We start from the raw sequence: 19,996 nt of genomic DNA on the forward strand, positions 1-19,996 counted from the left end.
ACTTAGGCGTTTACTCTCCTTATAGGGGCTATGCCTAGGTATGTCTTTAAGCGTAAGGAGCTATAAACTAGCGAAGCGTTTCCTTATACTAATTACTCTAGTTTATATTATTCTCTAACGTACCCTATACTTTACTTAAGAAGAAGTAAAGCTTATACTAGGGTATAAGAATTATTCTAATTATATAGAGATTACTATAGATCTCTTTTATCTTCGCGTAGTAAGATATAAGCTTTACTATCCTAGTATTAAGGGCTTATAGTATCGCTTTCTTCTAGGGTATGGTTTTTAGGATAAGTTATATAATAGAATCCTTAAAGTGATTAAAGAGGGTATTATAAATACCAAAAACATAATATATTATTATCTCCTTAGTCTTTAAAAGTACTGTAGTAAAGTAGTAGAACAGCTCTATAATATATAAAAGGTAGTTGACCTACTACTATTCTACTTTACTAAGTTTGTATTTCTAAGTCCTAATATTATTATAGTATTCATTATATAGCTTACTAAGGCGTTTCGTATAACAAAGTATTAAGAAGGTTAAATTCTAGCGTATATAGATATCTTAGATAGGCGTAAGTTTTGCTCTATTAGTCTAGAGATAGAAGAAATCATTATAATATTAGGGGCTTATATTAATAAATATAGTAAGCCCGCGAATCTATATATTTATTAGGTATATTAAATAAGAAATAAAGCGATATACTTACCTTAATAAAGGTTTATATAATGACTTATTTACTCTAGGACGTATAGAGTGATTAAGCTTAGGCTTAGGCTTAGATATTAGAAATATTCTGATCTATGGTATCGTTCTAAGGGTCAACCTTTACTAATCTAAGTAGCTTACAAAGGCTTAGTTAGATAATATATATAAGACAAGGGATTCGAATAACTACTAGGTTATTTGGTAGTTTAAGGGAGTTAATAGAGTCTTAAACTACCTATACTAGAGTTATATTATTAGGTACGTTATTTAATATAATCGCTAATACGTAATTAGTAATATTAAGCTTCCTAAAGATATCTATAAGCATTCTACTTAGATTTATACTAGAATATACCTTATTAAGTGGTTTAAATCTAAGTAGGATCTTATAGTAATTCTAATCTTAGTCGATAAAATACCCTATAATCACTATAAATACTTACTAGAAAAGCGATATCTAGTAGTCAAGGGTAACTAAGAGCTTCATATCTTATAGTAAGGTAGTAAGGATTATATACTACTTATCCTTAACTAATTTCTTTAGCTAGCGTTAAGTAGTACAAGGATAGAGTAGAGTAGGTTTAACTAGAGCCTTTTACACTATTCGAATCAAGGAAGTAAACTACTTCCTCTTAAGTACCTAGAAAGGTAGGTTTAGACTAGTAAGATATTTAATCTACTCTCTTTCCTATTTATTATTCGAGAACCTTAAGATATAAGATAATACTAGTACCTAATATATAACTTATTAATTATCTTAAAGGGTATAATCATATAAGACTTACTAATATATACTATATAGTCTCTATAATTGACTATTATATAGACTTACTTTTACCACCCTTTTAGTATTTACCTAATACTATATACCGCTTTAGTATATTAGTACCGCTTTACTTTATACTTAGATAAGGTAATATAGCTTTACACGTCCGATATATAACTAAAGGTTCGCCTATAAAATAATATACTACCTAGTGGAAGTTCTCCCAGACATCTAATATATATTTTATATCCTATTGTAGCTATTATATCTTAGTACCGCTGCTATATACTATTATACGCTACTATTTAATAAACTTTGCTTTAGAGGCGTTATTTATTATATTGTAGAGGATAAACTACTTTCTCCGATTAAGGCTAACGCGTTTAAGGGAGTAATTAAAAAGGGCTAGTTAAGTAAACTTAGACTCTATTAGTAATATAGAAGTCTATTAGCTATTAAAGAGACTTAGATTAATATTTAGATTAAGGTTAGAATTAAATATATCGCTGATATAGGAGAGGTCTAGTTAGGAGCTCGGAGGAAGTAAAGAAGGCCCTATGGTATAGGTACTAGGTTAAGACATAGTTAATATAATATAAGGGATAGTATAATAACTAAGGGAGAGTATATAGTCTTAACTTATAATAGGTAACTTATAACTCTATAAAATAGGGGTTACTAGTAAAAGGGGTACGTTATATAGATCTAATAGATTATAAATTAAGTATATACCTACTATCCTTTATAAGCTAATTAGCTATAAGGGTCTTTATCTATAGATATATCTATAAGCACGCCTATAAGACTATATCTAAACGCCTATCTTAAGTTAGAATCGAAGGATTTAAAACTCTTAGAATAATAATATAAGCCTTTTAGTAATAGAATAGACAAAATTTAATAATATAAGCTTATAGAATAATAATTATACTAATACTCTTAGAAAGAATTATACTTAAATAAACGATAGAGCGGAAGATAGAAGTAGTATTTTACTTACAGAAAATAGTTAACATATACTACTAACTTAAATATATATCTTTAAACTATTATAGCGTAATTTAGTAAGTTAATAAAAATACTATTTAATATAGTGTATTTCTATAAAGAATATACTCTAAGTTGTATTATATATATTATAGTTTTTTATTTACTTAGATATTTTAATAAAATTTATAAATATTATAGATTATATCTACAATATTATATAGAGTTAGTAAAATAGGTATATATAATGGTTATTTATTATATATAGTTAGCAAGTTATATGTCTATTTTAGGTAACTTTATGTAATGGTAGGCATCGTAGGCATACCTATAATAGGCATGCCTATAGGCCATAGGCGTTATAGATAGGCACTCGAAAATCTAAATAGCCCACCGCCCACCGTAGATAGGCGATAGGCACCTCCTAGGTATCTATGGACGGGCGATATCGCAGTCTAGTTCTGGGTATACTTGCCTTAATACTCCTTGTGTATCTAACGTCAACGATCTGTCGCAACTAAGCTATTACCTACAAGGCCTTACTATAGCCTAGGTCCTATTAAAAGATTGAGGAACGATACTAGTAAAAGCGCTGAGTAGATCTATACCAGGGTATTAGTCTACTTGTGAGTGTTATTAAGTTATAATTAAGTAAAGAGTTATAGTAGTCTAAAAGGTAAATATAAGTAACAATATATGATTAAAGACGAAGAACTAAACTAGATATATAAATAAGTATCCTTATATATCCTAGAGTTCTTCTTATATAGATAAGTAGATAGTAGCTTAGTAGAATCTTCTTAATAGATTCTACTATTCGACTGTCTACCGTTCTACTACCTATATAATCACGTAGTGATCTTAACCTAAAGCAGTAGCTATAGTAGTAGAGGGTTACTAGTATATATAGGTACATACGTATCGGTTAGTCCCTAAAAGTAGGCCTTTAGTTAGAGTGATTACCCCCATACTCACTAATCATAGCCGCAGCTTTTCTTATTCTAAACACTTAGGAACGCTAAAGTATAGGATATTATACGTGATCTACTTAGTAGATTTGCTAGTTAGCTCTCGATAGCCTATTAGTATACCTAGTAGGTTACTACTAACTAGTAACGGATAGGTCTGTAATATTACCTCCCCTCTTCCTAGGAGTTTTGTCCCCGAGACTTATAAATCTGCGGTCCCCCCTCTAGTAGGTAATAGATTTTTCTTTTTCTTAAAATAATATATTTTCGTTATGCCTAAACGTAAGGTTAACTCTTCCCTTAAAGGTATTCCTAAACTCCCCTATGACTCTTCAATCGTATATTATACCTAGGCTGATTATATCGAGGTTAATAGTTTTGTGACTACTACCCCTTGTAACTATTGTCTTAGTACTAGTAGTAACTATATAATAGATTGTTCTCGTTATTATTTAAAATATATGTCCTATACCTAAGTAGGCCGCTTGTGTAAGCGTAAATTCTATACTAGTCGGGAATAGGACTTGTTACGAAATACTAAGGATAAGATTTCCTCTAATATCGAAAAGAATAAAAGTAAACTTAATCTATTAGAGCCCGAGTTATCCGCGTTACAATCCTATCTCGCGGAGTTGTATTAAAAGGTATTTAAATAGATAAAAATAATATTAGGAAGCTATATCTCGCTAACGTCGTTTACGAAAATAAATAACTTTCCTAAAACAAAAGGATTTTAAAATATTAGAATATAATGCCGAATTGCTTAAAATCCTTAATAAGCACAATTCTACCTTTAGGTAGGCCGATACCTCTACCCTAGACCTTAAGTAGCTTACTACTACTACTAAATATCTGAACTTTAATTAGATATTAGTTAAGATTACCAATCTTCTGTCGTCTTTCTAGGATAGCCTAGCTTTTTCCGCTACTAGTATTAGTAGAACTATTAAACTAACTAGGGGCAGCCCCTTAGGTTCTCGATAGGTTCCTATATATTTTTAGAGGTATTATACCCTTTCTATCTTACTAAATAGTAAGGTTTTCCGCTTATTCGTTTTATTTCTAGGATTTCCTTAACCTTATATTCGTTTTTAGTTTCTTCTTCAATTTCTATATTTATTATAAGTTTAGTGTTATTTAATACAAGTTCGAGTAACAAGATATAAAACACTAGATAGAGTTTTTGTATACTTTCTAGTAGCTTTAAGCAATAGTTAACTAATCCTAATTTTTCTTTAATTTCAAATAGTCCTAACTATAGGTAGTCTAATTTATTACTAAGTCGCTTAGTTTTAATATTATAGTATAAAAGATAAACCTTCTCTTCTTTCTTTAGATTAGGTCCCTTCTCGTATTTTTAGTTATAATACTTTTTTATCTGTAGGTTAACAAAGTCGATATCTTTAGATAGTTATAGATATAACTATTTTAGCCTGTTAGCCTTTAGCCTTACTAATTCTACCACAGCTACTTTACTAATTAGTTATCTATAAACTATAGGATTATATCTGTAATTAGTAAAGAATAGTGATTCTTAGGTTATAGAGTAAATAGTATTATTATACGCTAGTTATACTATTAGTAGTAGTCCTGCCTAGTTATCTTACTAGTAGTTTACGTAGTATCGTAAGTACTACTTTAGGGTCTAGTTTACTCTTTCAGTTTAACCGTTAGTTTACAGGTAGTATACTATAGAGAGTCTAAGCTTAATACCTATTTAATCTACGAAAGATTACTATATATTCGATATAAATAACTTATCTCTATCTAATATAATCCTAGCTAGTAGTCTATAATATATAACTATATATTATAGGACTATATTCGCTATTTAATCTATATTAATAGTTTCTGTAGTCGGAATTATATAAGTATACTTAGTAAGCCTATCGACTATAACTATAATTATATTATATCCTTCTAAGACTAGTAGCTTTATAATAAAGTCTATAGTAATTTACTCCTATAGGGTAGTTAATATCTTAGATAGCTATAATTCTCTATAGGGTACGTATTATATAGGCTTATTCTTTTAGTATGTATCGTAGCCTTAGATATAGAATCTAATCTTATGGTTTATATTTAGAAAATAATAATTTCGCGAAATATGTTCTACTATCTTTTCTATTCCTATATATTTGTAAGTAAGGTTATTATAATATTTTTTAATTACTTCCTTCTAGAGTTTAACTAAGATATAGATTAATCCGTATAGGTAGAATAGGCTACTTTTATCTTTAATAAGTTTATTATTTTCTCTAAGGAGTTAATTAATTGTATCTATTTCTAGTTCTTTCCTAATTTATTATAGTAGGTCGCTATCTTCGACCTCTACTATTACAGCTAGTAACTATTTATTATATAAGATAGTACTATCTGAGTTTTGTCTTAGTATAGTAGGTTCCGCTACTTTAGTACCTAACTTATAGTCTAGTCGCTAACTTAATATATCTACTTAGCTATTTTCTGTTCCTTTACAATGTTCGATTCTGAAATTGTATTATATAAGGGTCTCTACCTATCACGCTTGTTATTATATAAGAACCTTTATAGTAGTAAAAAAGGTAAGGTTTTTATAATCGGACTTAACTATTACTATATATTTTACTCCTTTTAAATATACTCTCTAGACTTAGAATACTAATACTATAGCTAATAGTTCCTTATCATATATATCGTAGTTAAGTTCCGTAGGTATTATTTTCCTTAACTAAAATACAACTAGTCGATATTTCCTATCTAGTCCTAGCTATATTAGTCTAGCTCCTAGGGTATAGTTTAATACGTCTGTTTCTATAATAATTAGTTTATCGTAGCTAAATATAGCTACGATTATTCTTTAGCTAAAGAGTTATTTAAGTTACTAGAACGATCCTTCTACTACTTTATCCTATTCAAACTTTTAGTCTTTCTTAGTAAGTTAATAGAGTCTTAACGCTACGCTAGCGTATCTATTAATAATCTTTCAATAGTAATTAGTAAGACTAAGAAATTACTATACTTCCTTAATAGTCTTAGGTATTAGCTATTCTATAATACTTTTAACCTTATCTTCTTCTATCCTAAGTCCATCTAGGCTAATATAATATCCTAAGAATAACGTTTCTTAGATATAAAATTTATATTTCTTAAGTTTAAGAGTAACCTTTACTTCTCTTAACTTCTATAGTACTAGTTTATTATATCTAATATAATCTTCGAAGGTTACTAAAAATACTAAGATATCGTCTAGGTATATAATAACAAAGATATTAAGATATTCCTTTAGCGCTTTAAAAATAAAGCGTTAGAATATAGCTAGTGCGTTAGTAAAGCCGAAAGGTATAACCTTATATTCGTAGTATCTAAACTTAGTTCTAAATACCGTTTTCTATTCGTGGCCTAGCTTAATCTTAATATAGTAATATATATTAGTAATATTATATTTTAAGAAGTACTTTACTCTTCCGATCCAATCCTATATCTTATAAATTAAAGGTAATAGGTATCGATCTTTAATAATAATCGAATTTAGATATCGATAGTCTATATAGAGTTAAAGGCTCCTATCTTTCTTTAGTATAAAGATAATCAGGTATCTAGTTAATAACTTCGAAGCTTAGATATAACCTTTCTATAGGTTCTTATTAATATATTCCTTAAGTATTTAGGATTCTTTCTATAATAACTAGTAGATAGGTTTAAAAGTAGGTTTAGTACCCTCTATTATATTAATTTTATGGTTAAAAGGCCTATATTTAGGTAATACTCTGTCGGTAGGTACTATAAAAATATCTATAAACTCCTAGTATTTATCTAGAATCTAAGGTTCGTCGTTAGTTATATATAGCTTTTCGTTTTTAATAATTATATATTCTACTAGTTCCTAGTTAGATATACCGGGTAACTATTCTATAGTATCTAGGATAACGCCTATAACTAATACCTTAGTCCTTTTCTTCTAAGACTATCTGTTCTTACCTTATTAGTTAGACTTCTTCCAATATATCTTATAGTTATCGTATTATTCTATACATTTATACCTATTAAAGGTAATCTGCCCTAACTACTAATTAATACTTAGGTTATACTTCCTAAGCTATAGTATTCTTAAAATAATATTATACTCTCCTATTTCTAGAATATTAAACTTAATTAATTCTAGGTATCCATAGACAGATATTAGTAGTATAATAGTTTCCTTACTTACTCCACTAGAAAGGACTTCTCTATCGAGTCCTATAATAGGGATAATATATAATAATAGTTTAGTAAAGACTTATTAAGCTTCTTAGAACCTAGGGTTTATAAAATTATTTATTACTTCTAAGTTAATAAAAGTCTAAGCCTTTCCTATTAGTAGGATTATATATAGTTTAATATATATTCCTAGTAAAGTTACTACTAGCTATACTATTAGATAACCCTAGTAGTTATATATCTATTAGCTATTATACTATACTCCTTAGTACTCTTAGTTCTATTATAGCTTCTTTATCTACTTTAGTAGCTAGGATTCGATACTAAGATCTAACTTACCAGACCTATAGGTAGTATATATCTCGTTATAGTATATAACACTAGCTATTCTACTATATCCTAAGTATTATATATATCCTTTATATATATAAGTAGAATCTTTATAAGGGTATCCTACTAGGTCGTTACCTTCTTTAATTATATTAATAAGGTACTAGTCTAGTCTACTAGGCTATATCTTTCCTTTAAAATATCCTATAGGCTTATTATTAGCCTCTTTATTATTTCAATAGTTCTTAGGACTATCTAGTAGTATTTCTAAGGTTATTTAGTTACTTCCTAGGAACGCGTTTATCGTTCCTAGACTATTAGTAGTTCCAAGGGTCGTGACTAGCGTTCCTAGAAGACCTACTTTTTATTCCTAGGAGTCACTAGACTGTCCTAAGGAGTAGTCTAGCTCCTAGGGGACGTACTAAGTCTATCCCTAGCTTTCTATAGTATCCTAATCAATTCCTAGGTAATTAATATATAGCTTATTAGCTAACCCTTTAATATATAGGTTACTTACTAATATCTCTTCTAAGCTTAGGTTACTCTATCTTACTAAGAGATCTTCTAAAGATTCTATCTTTAGGTAGTCCTATTCGGTTTCTTAGGTTATATATAGTTCTTCGCGTGTCGCTTATATATATTACCGTTTCTTATACAGTTTCTTCTGCTTATATTCTCTTATATAGTGTCCTAGTTTCCTATATATAAAGTAGAGATTCTTCTATTAATACTTATTTTACTTATCCTAAGTAGTGTCTAATTCTATTAGCTTTAGGCTATATAGATTAAAGTCTTAGGGTACTCTATCGTAGCGCCTATTACTAAAACGGTTAAATCTATAACTTTTACCCTTTTTCTATTAGTCTATTTCTTAGCGTTCGTATCGTCGCTTATTAATACGATTATCGATCTTAACTATAATCGCGATAAGTTAGTCTAAGGTTTTAGGCCTATCGATTTATACTAATTTATCCTTAATATCTAGTTTAAGTCCTACCTTAAAGTACAGAATATACGCTTAATTAGGTAGATCTAGATAGGATATAATTTACTAGAATTCGGAAGTATAGACTAACGCGCTAGTTTATTATCTAATTTTCTATAGCTTATATTTAGCTATTCGAGTTATATTAATATCTCTAAAAGTTCGCTTAAGATATTAATAGAAGTTATTATAGTTACTAAAGATATCTATAGTAGTTACAGACTAATCTCCTAGTACCTTTTCGTAATAATCTCGAATATATAGTTTAAGCTAGTTCTATACTTATCCGCGTAGGTAGGTTAATATAAAAATCACCCTACTAGCTTTAGATAGAAGCTTAGCTTTATTTATATTAAGATATATATCTATCTAAGTAAAGAATCCTTAAAACTTAGTTCGGTTTCCTTTAAAATACTTAGCCTTAGGTAGTATCGGTCTTTAGATAGTACTAGCTAGTACTAAAGCGGTAACTTAAGTATATATCTATACTAGATAGTCCTCGACCTAGGCGTTATACTTTTCTTACTCCTAAAGTTTGCTTAATAAAGTCTTTACTTACTCTTTTAGTATCTTAATCCTATTATCTCTCTTAGCGTTAGAATCGGGATTATTATCCTAGACTAGCTTAGTTAGGACTTTCTTTCTAAGTTAAGACATATTAGTGGTTATAACTCAAAACTTAATTCGAGACGGTCTTTAATATATTACGTACTACTAACTAGTTACAGTTAGGTTAGATAGGTTCTGGGTATACTTGCCTTAATACTCCTCATATATCTAATATTAACGATCTATCATAACTGAGCTATTGCCTATAAGGCCTTACTATAGCCTAGGTCTTATTAAGAGATTGAGGAATAATACTAGTAAGAGCGCTAAGTAGATCTATACTAGGGTATTAGTCTACTTATAAGTATTATTAAGTTATAATTAAGTAAAGAGTTATAGTAGTCTAAAAGGTAAACATAAGTAATAATATATGATTAAAGACGAAGAACTAAACTAGATATATAAATAAGTATCCTTATATATCCTAGAGTTCTTCTTGTGTAGATGAGTAGATAGTAGCTTAGTAGAATCTTCTTAGTAGATTCTACTATTTGACTGTCTACTATTCTACTACCTATATGATTATATAGTGATCTTAACTTAAAGCGGTAGCTGTGGTGGTAGAGGGTTACCGGTACGTATAGGTATATACATATCGGTTAGTCCCTAAAAGTGGGCCCTTAGTCAGAGTGATTACCCCCGTACTCACTGATTATGGCCGCAGCTTTTCTTATTCCAAACACTTAGGAACGCCAAAGTATAGGATATTACACGTGATCTGCTTGGCAGATTTGCTGGTTGGCTCTCGATGGCCCATTGGTATGCCTAGTAGGTCACCGCTGACTGGTGACGGATAGGTCCGTAACAGTTATATTATACTTAGTAATTACTTACTAATTTTTCTTATTGTATGTGGTAGTGTAGATTATATAACTATAATATAACTATCTATTTCTATATAATAAGCTAGCTATATTAGGTTTTTACTAGAATAGCTAATAAGTTACTTATATTACTAGTCTTTATAGTCTATATCCTATTACCTACTATAGTTATTTTCCGGATAAGTCTAATTAAATATAACTAGAAATAAGGACTTAGCTATTATTTAAAGGGTTATCCGCAAGCCTACCTAAAAAGTAAGCTTATCATACTTCAAACTTGTGCGCTAAAAGTGTAGGGTATTTACCCCTCGAGTTTAACATATATCGCGTTTACTCTTTAGAAAAAGTGTCTACTATTCTATAGAAATTTAAGCCATTTAATTTCTAACTAATCCCTTATTTTTATATAGATAGGAACTTTCTGATAGTATAATAAGGAGTCTAGTTAGGTTAGCGAGGGTTAGACTATATAGCTGAATAGCAAATTTTATATAGACTAATAATAACTAAGTACAAGTGAAATATTATTAATTAAAAAAATGACTTAATTACTCTTTTAATTAGCCTAAGATCTAGTATATCTCTAAAAAAGCTTTAATTCTATCTATACCTATTATAGTAACACTATATCAATATCCGCGAAATAAGGCCCAATCTATCTTAAGGTTAGATTCTATCTCTATAGGTCACGTAACTTTCGTTTATTCTTTATATTAAGCCTCTATTAAAGCTTGTAGCTGTTTAAACTATTTAAATAATACTAGGGCGACTGAGTTTATACCTTAGATCTAGTAAGGGTTCTGTAAGGGCCACTAGGAGGGGCTTAATTATTAATAAACGGGTTTCCCTTGCCGCCTCCTCCCTATATAAGTAGATAACTCTCCTACTTAAATTCTATAGTAATAGCTTAGTTATAAGTCGATAAAGAGGTAAGATATTACAGTTCTTTCCTCTTATTAGCTTTAATAATAGTATAGTATTCAAAAGGTTAACTAATAAAGCTTAGAGTAGGAGGTTACGGCTATTTTATACCACTAACGGATATTTTAGTGGCCTTATCTACTTTTAGTAGGAAAATAAGTAAATTTAGCTAGATAATAACTAGGTTATAAGATTAGTATATATTATCGCTATTAAATATAGGAGGTTTAAGACCTCGAGGATTAATAGCCTTAAGACCTAGAGTTATTAGCCCTAAGCTAGGTAGGGGACTTACCTCTAAGAAGTATAGTTCTACTAAGTCGCTTCTACTACTTATACTATATTTATTATATATACTCAGCCCTAAGTATTGTTCTAGATTCTCTTCGATAGACAGAAGTAAGGATAGGATAGGGATAAATACTTCTTTTAGTATATACTTACACTTATAGCACAGAGGTATATAATAATAAAATCTAATTTTCTCAGGATACTCTTCTCCTAGTTCTATTAAAGAGTATTATAATTCTACCTTATAAGTGCGCTTCCTTTTATTAGGTAGCTTTAGATCTTACTATATAGTTTTCTTTAGCCTATACATATTATATAGGTGATTTCGAAGGTTACACTTATTATTAAAGATTTAAGAGTATCTATATATTAGCTTTTTCTTAAAACACTAAATTTTAGCTATATACTACCCTTTAATATATTCCCTTAGGTTATCACTTTATAGCTAAGATTATAAATAGGTTTCTACAGAGAGATTTAGGTTCAGGTCCTATAAGCAAAAGGGGTAATAGCCTAGGTAAATAATAGTATAGCGATAGATAATTACTTTATAGTACTAGATTTACTATAACTAGAGATAGGTATTATAATACTTCCGCTATTAACTTAATAAAAACCATTCTATATATTTATAGCAAAACCATATCTCTAATTCTAATATTTAAAAGTTAGAAGCTTTCTTACACTAAATATATCTATAAATATAGGCACTTCTATCACACTTCCTTAAACTAGCAGAGTTAGTATTAGCTATATTATTATTTAGCTAAGGCACTTACCTTATAATACTAATATAGCACCCCTTTATAGGACAAAGCCTATAAACTAGACTTTAATTTAAGAGGTATACTATATCGAAATTATAGGTATACTACATCTATAGATCTTAGATAAGAAGAAGTTTTTTATTAAAGGAAAGCTCTTTAGTATAGGATATAGCTATTGCGATTCGCACAACCTTAGGTATAATTAATATTTAAGCGCGTATACGAATATTATTTCCTAAATAAGTCAGCTCTTCTTTTCCTTAATTAATAATTTTCCGGTCTCTTTTCTCTTATACCTACTAATATTAATATTACTTAAGTTCGAATAGGCGATACCGAACGAGCGCCTTCCTATATTCTAAATTTATATTTTTAAGGGAATCCTTATTATAGTTCTACGCGAATAATTTAATCTAGGCTCTTATTTCTACTATATTTAGTTTTTCTAAAATACTCCTTTTAATCTCTGCTAGTAACTCGCTTAGTAAGCTACGTTTATAATATTAAATATAACCTTAAAAGTACTCGATATAATTAGATTAGTCTTCCTTATCTAGAGTGGCTCCTATTATATCTATAGAGGAATAGTAGGCTTAATAATACTCCAGAAAGGTACCTAGGCCCTAATACCCTATAATTTAACTAATAGGTATAGAGCTATTTCTCTCTATAAAGAACTTAGTATAAAGATTTCTCTCGGGTATTTATTAATTTTGTTTTGTGGTATAAGGGGCTTACTTTTAATTTTTCCCCTAAGGCTTTGTTATATATAATAGATAGTCACTAATTTACTAAAGTACCCTACTATATTAAAAATCTGATATAGGTAAGAATAAAACTTTTATTTTATTAAAAGTGTCTCCTAAGGCCTATTAGCTATAGTATATCTAAGAACTAGTTTATCTAAGTACTCTTCTTTCTATTATAAATAAATCTCGCTATTTAAAAGATTAAACTATACTAGATTATCCATAGTATCTACCCTATAAATAGTACTATACGCTAATATAAGAGAGAAAAGAAGGTAGCCTAACACAAATTGCGGCCTATTACTATCTTAGATACTAATTCCGAATCTAGAGGCACTAGTTAATAAAGTCCCTATATATTTAATAAATATAATACTAGGTCCTTCTAACTTATACTATATATTTTTTATATTAACGATTTTTAAGCTATTTCTAATCTACCTTCTAACCTACCGTCTAATAAGCTATAGATAAAGGAAACAGAACTAGCTTAATATACTAGGATAGAGATTAATATTATATAATATTAGTAAAGTAAAGATACCTTACTTTATATTAAAGACCTCTTTTATATTTATCTTTACTAGAGGGTATAAAAGCTCTAACTCTTGCTCTAGTAAAGAGATATAGCTAGAGAGTAAATAAGATAATAATTTTAAGCAGTCCTAGAATAAACGTTTAGTAATCAGTCTACTATAAAAATAAGACTACTTTTAAAAAATCATACCTTATAAAGTTAAGTTTCTCTTTCTTTTAATCTATAATAATACTATCTGCTATTAAGGTTTTTTTAATCTACTATATTAATATTAGTTTATAATAGTCTTAGGGAGGAAGTTATAAATAAACTAACTATTTTTATTTCCTTTCGATCGTCTAAGATAATTTTAATTTTTATAAATTATTCGAATCTACTAAAGAACTATTTAGTATACGTACTTACAGTTCTTACTGTAAGTAGCCTATTATCGTTTAGTCGCCCTTAAGTAGAATTTACGTACTAACGAATGTACGCCTTAATTATCTTATAAGTTAGAGCCGGAGAACTAAGGGAGGTTTAGTAATATTTAAACCTATTCTCTAGGTCTGTAGTAAAACTAAAGGAAGGTTAGTAGAATTTATAATAGGAAAGGGATTACTACCTTAGATATAGCTTAACTTACTTAAGCTAGAGGTTTATAGTTTCTTAATGTAATTTGTTGGTCTTAGGGAGTCTTCTATCTTTCTCCCGAATTAAGTCCTCCTCTCTATAGGCCCTAGGGATATAACTATTCTTTTCTCGCTATAGATAGCGCCTCTCTATAGCGAATCTATCGCGCTTAGTAAAAAAGTCTTTTCTACCTATAATTAAGTGCGGTGTGACCTAGAGGTAGGGGATATATATAAAGTAAAAGAATGCGATATTAGATTAATATACTAAAGAAAAGGCGCTAGGTGTGTTAATTATTATATACTAATACTAGTATATGGTCTACCTTTATAATTAGGACTTTAAGCTTGAGCTGCTCTAAATTAGAAGATAAAAGGAAGATATTATAAAACGGATAGAGTTCTCCGCTCTTTCTTGCGCCCCTTCGTTATAATATATTTTCTTAATAAGGTACAGTGCTTCGGAAAATAAGGGTAGTAGCAATACTATTAACGAACTAACTATCATAGTATAAATGACCCTATAGGGGCTAATCTCTTCTGGGTATAGTCTAAGGTAGGCTGAGTACATTAGTGTTACTTACTGATTGGATACTAAGCATCACTAAGTAATCAGAGAGCATTTAATAAGCACTTACTAAGCACTCACTGAGCATCAGTTATCCTACACGTGACTGATATAAGCATGATCACTAATCTGAGCCCGTGCTAACATCTACTCAGTGAGCCTGAGCCTGAGCACCCTCATAAAAGCGGCGGCAGCTCAAATAGGAAAGCCCCACCCGCCAGGGAATATCCGGTACGTATAGTGACATATATATCGAGTTGAACCCCTTTAGTTTTTTTGTAATTATCCTCTGTTTAGCACCATTTCTTACTATTATACCCAAGGTTATATTTTATTGATTTAAATATTTTAAAATCAGTTACTGGTTATATTTCTATATCACTATTGTACCCCCCATCACACGCAGGTATTTCTCACAAGGTCGTCGGTATTGCCGAAGAGCGCGGTGCAGGCGAATAGATCTCATACCCGAGTATGATTGCATCATGTCCTTGATGTGCGATTGAAGGGGCATTGGTGGGTCAAAAAGGTATCCAGGGATTGCACTATGAACCCAGACTGGAGGGTCAAATGCAACTTCTTCATCCAGAGCGAGTGCCATATACTCAGGTTGATGGTTGTAGCCATTTAAATAGCAATTCCGATGATATCACTGTAGGAAAATAACTGCGTATGATGATGTCGGAATGGTTGGAAGCCATTTAAATGGGCATTCTGCCCTCATCACACGCGGATGTGTCCCTCAGGACGAAGAAACCGTCTCTCGGGCTAGGGCGAGGAATGGCCGAAGTTAGCGAAGTCGGAAGTACATATACCGCACATTAGCTAGGAGGCAGAGGCGGCGGATCATACCATCATTTTGGATGGTAAATTCGACATTGGCCCCTTTCCAGTCCAGCCATTCCGGAAGGCCATCCCTCCAGCTAGATAGGCTCGCATCTAGCTGGTAGTAAGTAACCTCGTAGGTCAATGGTCGGTAACCATTTGGAGGGACATGCGACCAGAGACACGCATTTCAGATTCGATGGTTACCAACTGATCGAGCTGGGCTAATAGCGTGATGGGGGAAATGAAATAGGCAGCTGAGGTGGCTGCCGTCTGCCGCGTATTAAGAGTAGAAAACCATTTGTGTAGGTAGTAGAGCCTGACCTCATCACACGCAGACCTGGCTCTCAAAGACGAGGAAACTGTCTCTTAGGCCACGGAGTCCATCTCCCAGACAGTGAGATGAGGATTTATCTCGCAGGCGCATGTGGGTCCTTTTGGAAGGTGAACTCAATTGCGGCTCCCTTCCATTGAAGGCATTGCGGCAAACCCTGCTTCCAGCAAATCAAATTTACTTGAAGCGTTTTAAAACGACTCATTTCTGCGGTCCCCAGCCATTTGTACGGGCAATTTGAGCGAATGGCACGTAGATCACTTTCGACCGTGATCAGGCCATTGGTGTGCTTATACAAAGCCGTACAAGCAAAAAAGAATGCAGATGCCAGGATTGTCTGTCTCTCGGGATATGATCCCATCACCTCCTGAATCAGCGAATCGGAGGGCCTGTCCGCCGACGTAGGACTCGTCCTCTCAGGTCTCAGGCATGTGAACTAAGGAGAGATCTATGTTGTGGAATCTATGAAGGGACGGGGTATTTATATCCCTGCAGAAACTAGCAAACCGATGGGCGAACATCTGAAATGCCCTTTATAAGGTCTTTCCAGTGGTCTTTCCAATGGTCTTTTGTAGTGAGGACTCTGAAGGTGGCTGTATATATATATTCTAGACTCTTTCTCTAACTTCAACTTTTCATATTTTTCCAAAAATCTGCTGTTAAAACACAAATAGTGTGTCTATTAAAGCAATCAGAAGACAATGTGCACACTATCACTACCTAAAACTAAAACCCATTTGAGTGAAGTTCACAGCATCCCCCGAAGAAATGGCTATGTATCCCAGACGCCATCAAAGATGAGATCTTCGCAATGGCACACGGAGAGGGGCACCTCGGCTTCCATCGTGCATGGCGGTAGATGCGAGGTTACGTTTTACACAAAGGGGCCAAGAAGCTGCGCGCGTACATCGATCAATGTGACGAGTGCAGGAAAAATGCGGTGCCTAGACACAAGCCCTATGGCTCGCTTCAGCCGATGCTAGCACCCCCAATCCCATTTTATACTCTATGCATTGATTTCGTTACAGGCTTACCCCGAACGAAGAAAGGACACCACGCAGTCGCGATCTACACCTGTAAATCGACAAAACGTCTTGGCTCTACACCAGGGAAGACCCGAAGACTACACGTTGGTATTTAGAAACAAGCGAACTGCCTTTTAAGATAGATGGATTCAATAAATAGAGAAGAAAATAGAAGAAAGAAAAACCATATTAACCTCAAAACACCCCAGCTATGACGTTGTTGAAAGACAACACACAAGAGCACGAGAAAAAAAAAGGCGATGCAAAGAGATAAACCACCATCTATGTCGACAGATACCTGAGACTTTTGCTGCAATCCTACACCGCAATTGGAGTAGGGTATTTTGCTTTTATATTTCTCTTTATTTTCTGGGTTGGACATATTGGGTCCAACCTCGTCCGTCTGTGGTCGTCCAAGACCACAACTTTTGATTTGTTTCATCGGTTATATTCGGTTTCGGAGTAGGCTGACTCCGAGGATATTGTTGAATTTCTGGAGTGCAATGTTGAGCGTTTCTTGCAATCGCAAGAATGAGATAAAGGTGTGGGTGAGGTTTTGTCAGGATCATAGGTAATTGATATCGCGTGTTCGGCAAAATGACATTGGGAAGCGCGGAGGGATTGATCGGCGTCATTTCATCATAGTGAGGGGATCGGAATCAAAATTGGACAAGTTGTAAATGGCTTTACGCCTCCGACGCCCAGCGGGACTCGCGCAGCGGCATCTCCTCGCCAGCTTGCTTGCGGCTTCCGTCTACCTCACGCTTCCATGCGTAGTACTCACCGAGACGGGTCTCAGCGTAGCTGGCGTAGTCGAAATCGATCTGGGAGATTTGTGCTTGGATGAGTGCCCAAACGCCCCTGAGAGATATTCTTAGCATGACATAGCCACGGAGATGATTTTCTAATTGGGTTTGATGAACTCACCAGTAGAGACCAGGAATGCCACGGAAGCGGTCGACATCCTCGTATAGGCGGTCAACAATCTCACCCTGGGACGACGCGTCGAGACCACGCTGTTCGCAGTAGCTCTTTGTGTATTCAGTAAGGAACTGACGACGCACAGACTTGGTCGGCATCATGTTGTAATCGCAATCGTAGCCACCCCATTCAGCAAGGTGGTTCGAGATGTCGAAGGCTGCGGGCGCAGGGACGGCATATTCATAATCAATGAAGTTGACAGGCGCAGTACCATCTTTTGGAATGGGTAGGCCGTCCTCGCTTGGAAGAACAATGACGTTTGCACAGAGCAGATCGCAGTGCGAGAAGACGAACTATAAATGTAGCGATTAGCCAGATAGTCAACGACGCAATCCACATGTCTAGCGGAGCGAGATATGGAGCCGCATACCCCGTCTTCACCAATTCCCTTCCCATCGTCCAGAATTGCTAGGACCCACTGCAGCTCTGTTTGCAGACTCAACCGCCGAGCACGCTGCTCGGGCGTTGTGACTGGCAAGGCTAGCACCCACTTTTGCAGCACAGCCCACATCGACGGGCCCGCACGCCGGGGCTTGATTACGGTAATCTCATCGTCCTGGGATCCCGCAATCTCGGCCACAGAGACATCCTTGGGCTCCGGTCCGCTACTAGGCAGGATAGCGTGCCACTGCGCCAGGCGGCGGGCGACGCCGCGCCATATGGGCGGGGAGACTAGATCCTGGTGCCCGCAGGGTCTGCCGCGGATGAAGCGGTAGAGTAGGCCGTTCTTGAATCGGGCGAGGAGGGGCGGGGCCAGACCGCGGCTGGCCAGAAGTGCGTGTGACTTGGTTTCTCCTAAGGATAATTGATCTACTTCAGCATATGTCGCAATGGGCAAGGGAGGCGCAGAGGGGCTTTGTATCTTGTTTGATACGTGGGGATTTTGAGGACGGTTGTCCGTCGGGGGATTTTGCTCGTACTTTCGCGGTCTATGAGGATCTCTGTGCCATTTCCGTACGCCCTCATAAGTACTGCCTCATTGTCTATTTGTTCCTCCGTAAGGCCGGGTTTCAGGTTGATAATTTTCAAGAGCTAGGGAACGGTTAGTCTCAGTTGAATTCTAACAACCTTATTGCTAGTCTTGTGGAATGCGAGATGCGACACTGGGAAAAAGAGAGACACACGGTGTTGGTGATGCCATCGGTGAATCGCACGAACTCAATCTTGTTGCCAGGACCCTCCCAGTCGGGGTTGAGGGTCAGGATTAGCCTGAGAGCAGATGCTTGGGAGTCCGCATGGTTGTATGATAGGGGAATGTATCGGAAATCTGGCGCTAGGGCCGTCTGAGTCTCTGTCGAGCCCATGTCGGAATCGAGCGCAGCGGAGGTCGAAAAGGGGTACGGGCGCAAGTTGGTTCGGTTGATTTGGTGCTATTTAATTAGTCCACAACTGACAGGCGACGCCTCTATATCAGCGACGAGGTCCTCGAATTCAAAATTTAGGCAATTGCACAAGACCAAGCTGCTAGTGCAACGTGCGAATGGAGATAAATTCTAGAAAGAAGGAAAGCACGACGTGGAAAGGCCGATGTATTATGGCGAAGGTAGAACTAAAATTCAGGGGAGAAATTGGCTATCGATGGCGGGGAGGTTAATGAGAGCGAGGGGAGGTCTCGTGCTCCCGACCCGTGATTGGAAGATAGGATTATCTGCTGGGTACTTAACCTTGTCCACCGCCACTACTTGAAGTACATGGATGTCTTAAGGGGGCTTTTTTTTGAGATATGACCACTATTAAAAGATTGAATACCTGTTGAATGATTTAGTAATGTCACATCCTTTTATTCCAATTATAATTTGGTGGCGTAGTACTTTACTATCTTCCCTGTATGATGTAGATTGCTTGTTGCTTGTTATTTGTTGCCAAGTACATTGAAGTCACGGGATAATCACATGAAAAAAGCCTTGAAAGTCAAAGATAATCTGGGGTCACATGAATTTAATAAACCCTGAGATTAGCCCTACTTACCCAATCTGACAATATCCCTCAACAAAAATCGAAATTAGTCATAAAATCCAATATTAGT

At 34.1% G+C, this 19,996-nt stretch overlaps 1 protein-coding gene across 1 annotated transcript; it reads right to left on the minus strand.

Moving 5' to 3' along the window:
• Positions 1-17,675: 17,675 nt before the first annotated feature.
• PGRI_035910 (putative ethanolamine kinase) lies at positions 17,676-19,274 on the minus strand (the record flags this gene model as incomplete). Its single annotated transcript, XM_040791304.1, has 5 exons — positions 17,676-17,850; positions 17,917-18,263; positions 18,341-18,765; positions 18,891-19,002; positions 19,095-19,274. 5 exons carry the CDS (start codon positions 19,272-19,274, stop codon positions 17,676-17,678), a joined length of 1,239 nt encoding a protein of 412 aa, XP_040645381.1.
• Between the last annotated feature and the right edge of the window lie 722 nt (positions 19,275-19,996).

The sequence above is a fragment of the Penicillium griseofulvum genome (assembly GCF_001561935.1).
Source record: "Penicillium griseofulvum strain PG3 chromosome Unknown contig_86, whole genome shotgun sequence".
Taxonomy (NCBI): Eukaryota; Fungi; Ascomycota; class Eurotiomycetes; order Eurotiales; family Aspergillaceae; genus Penicillium; species Penicillium griseofulvum.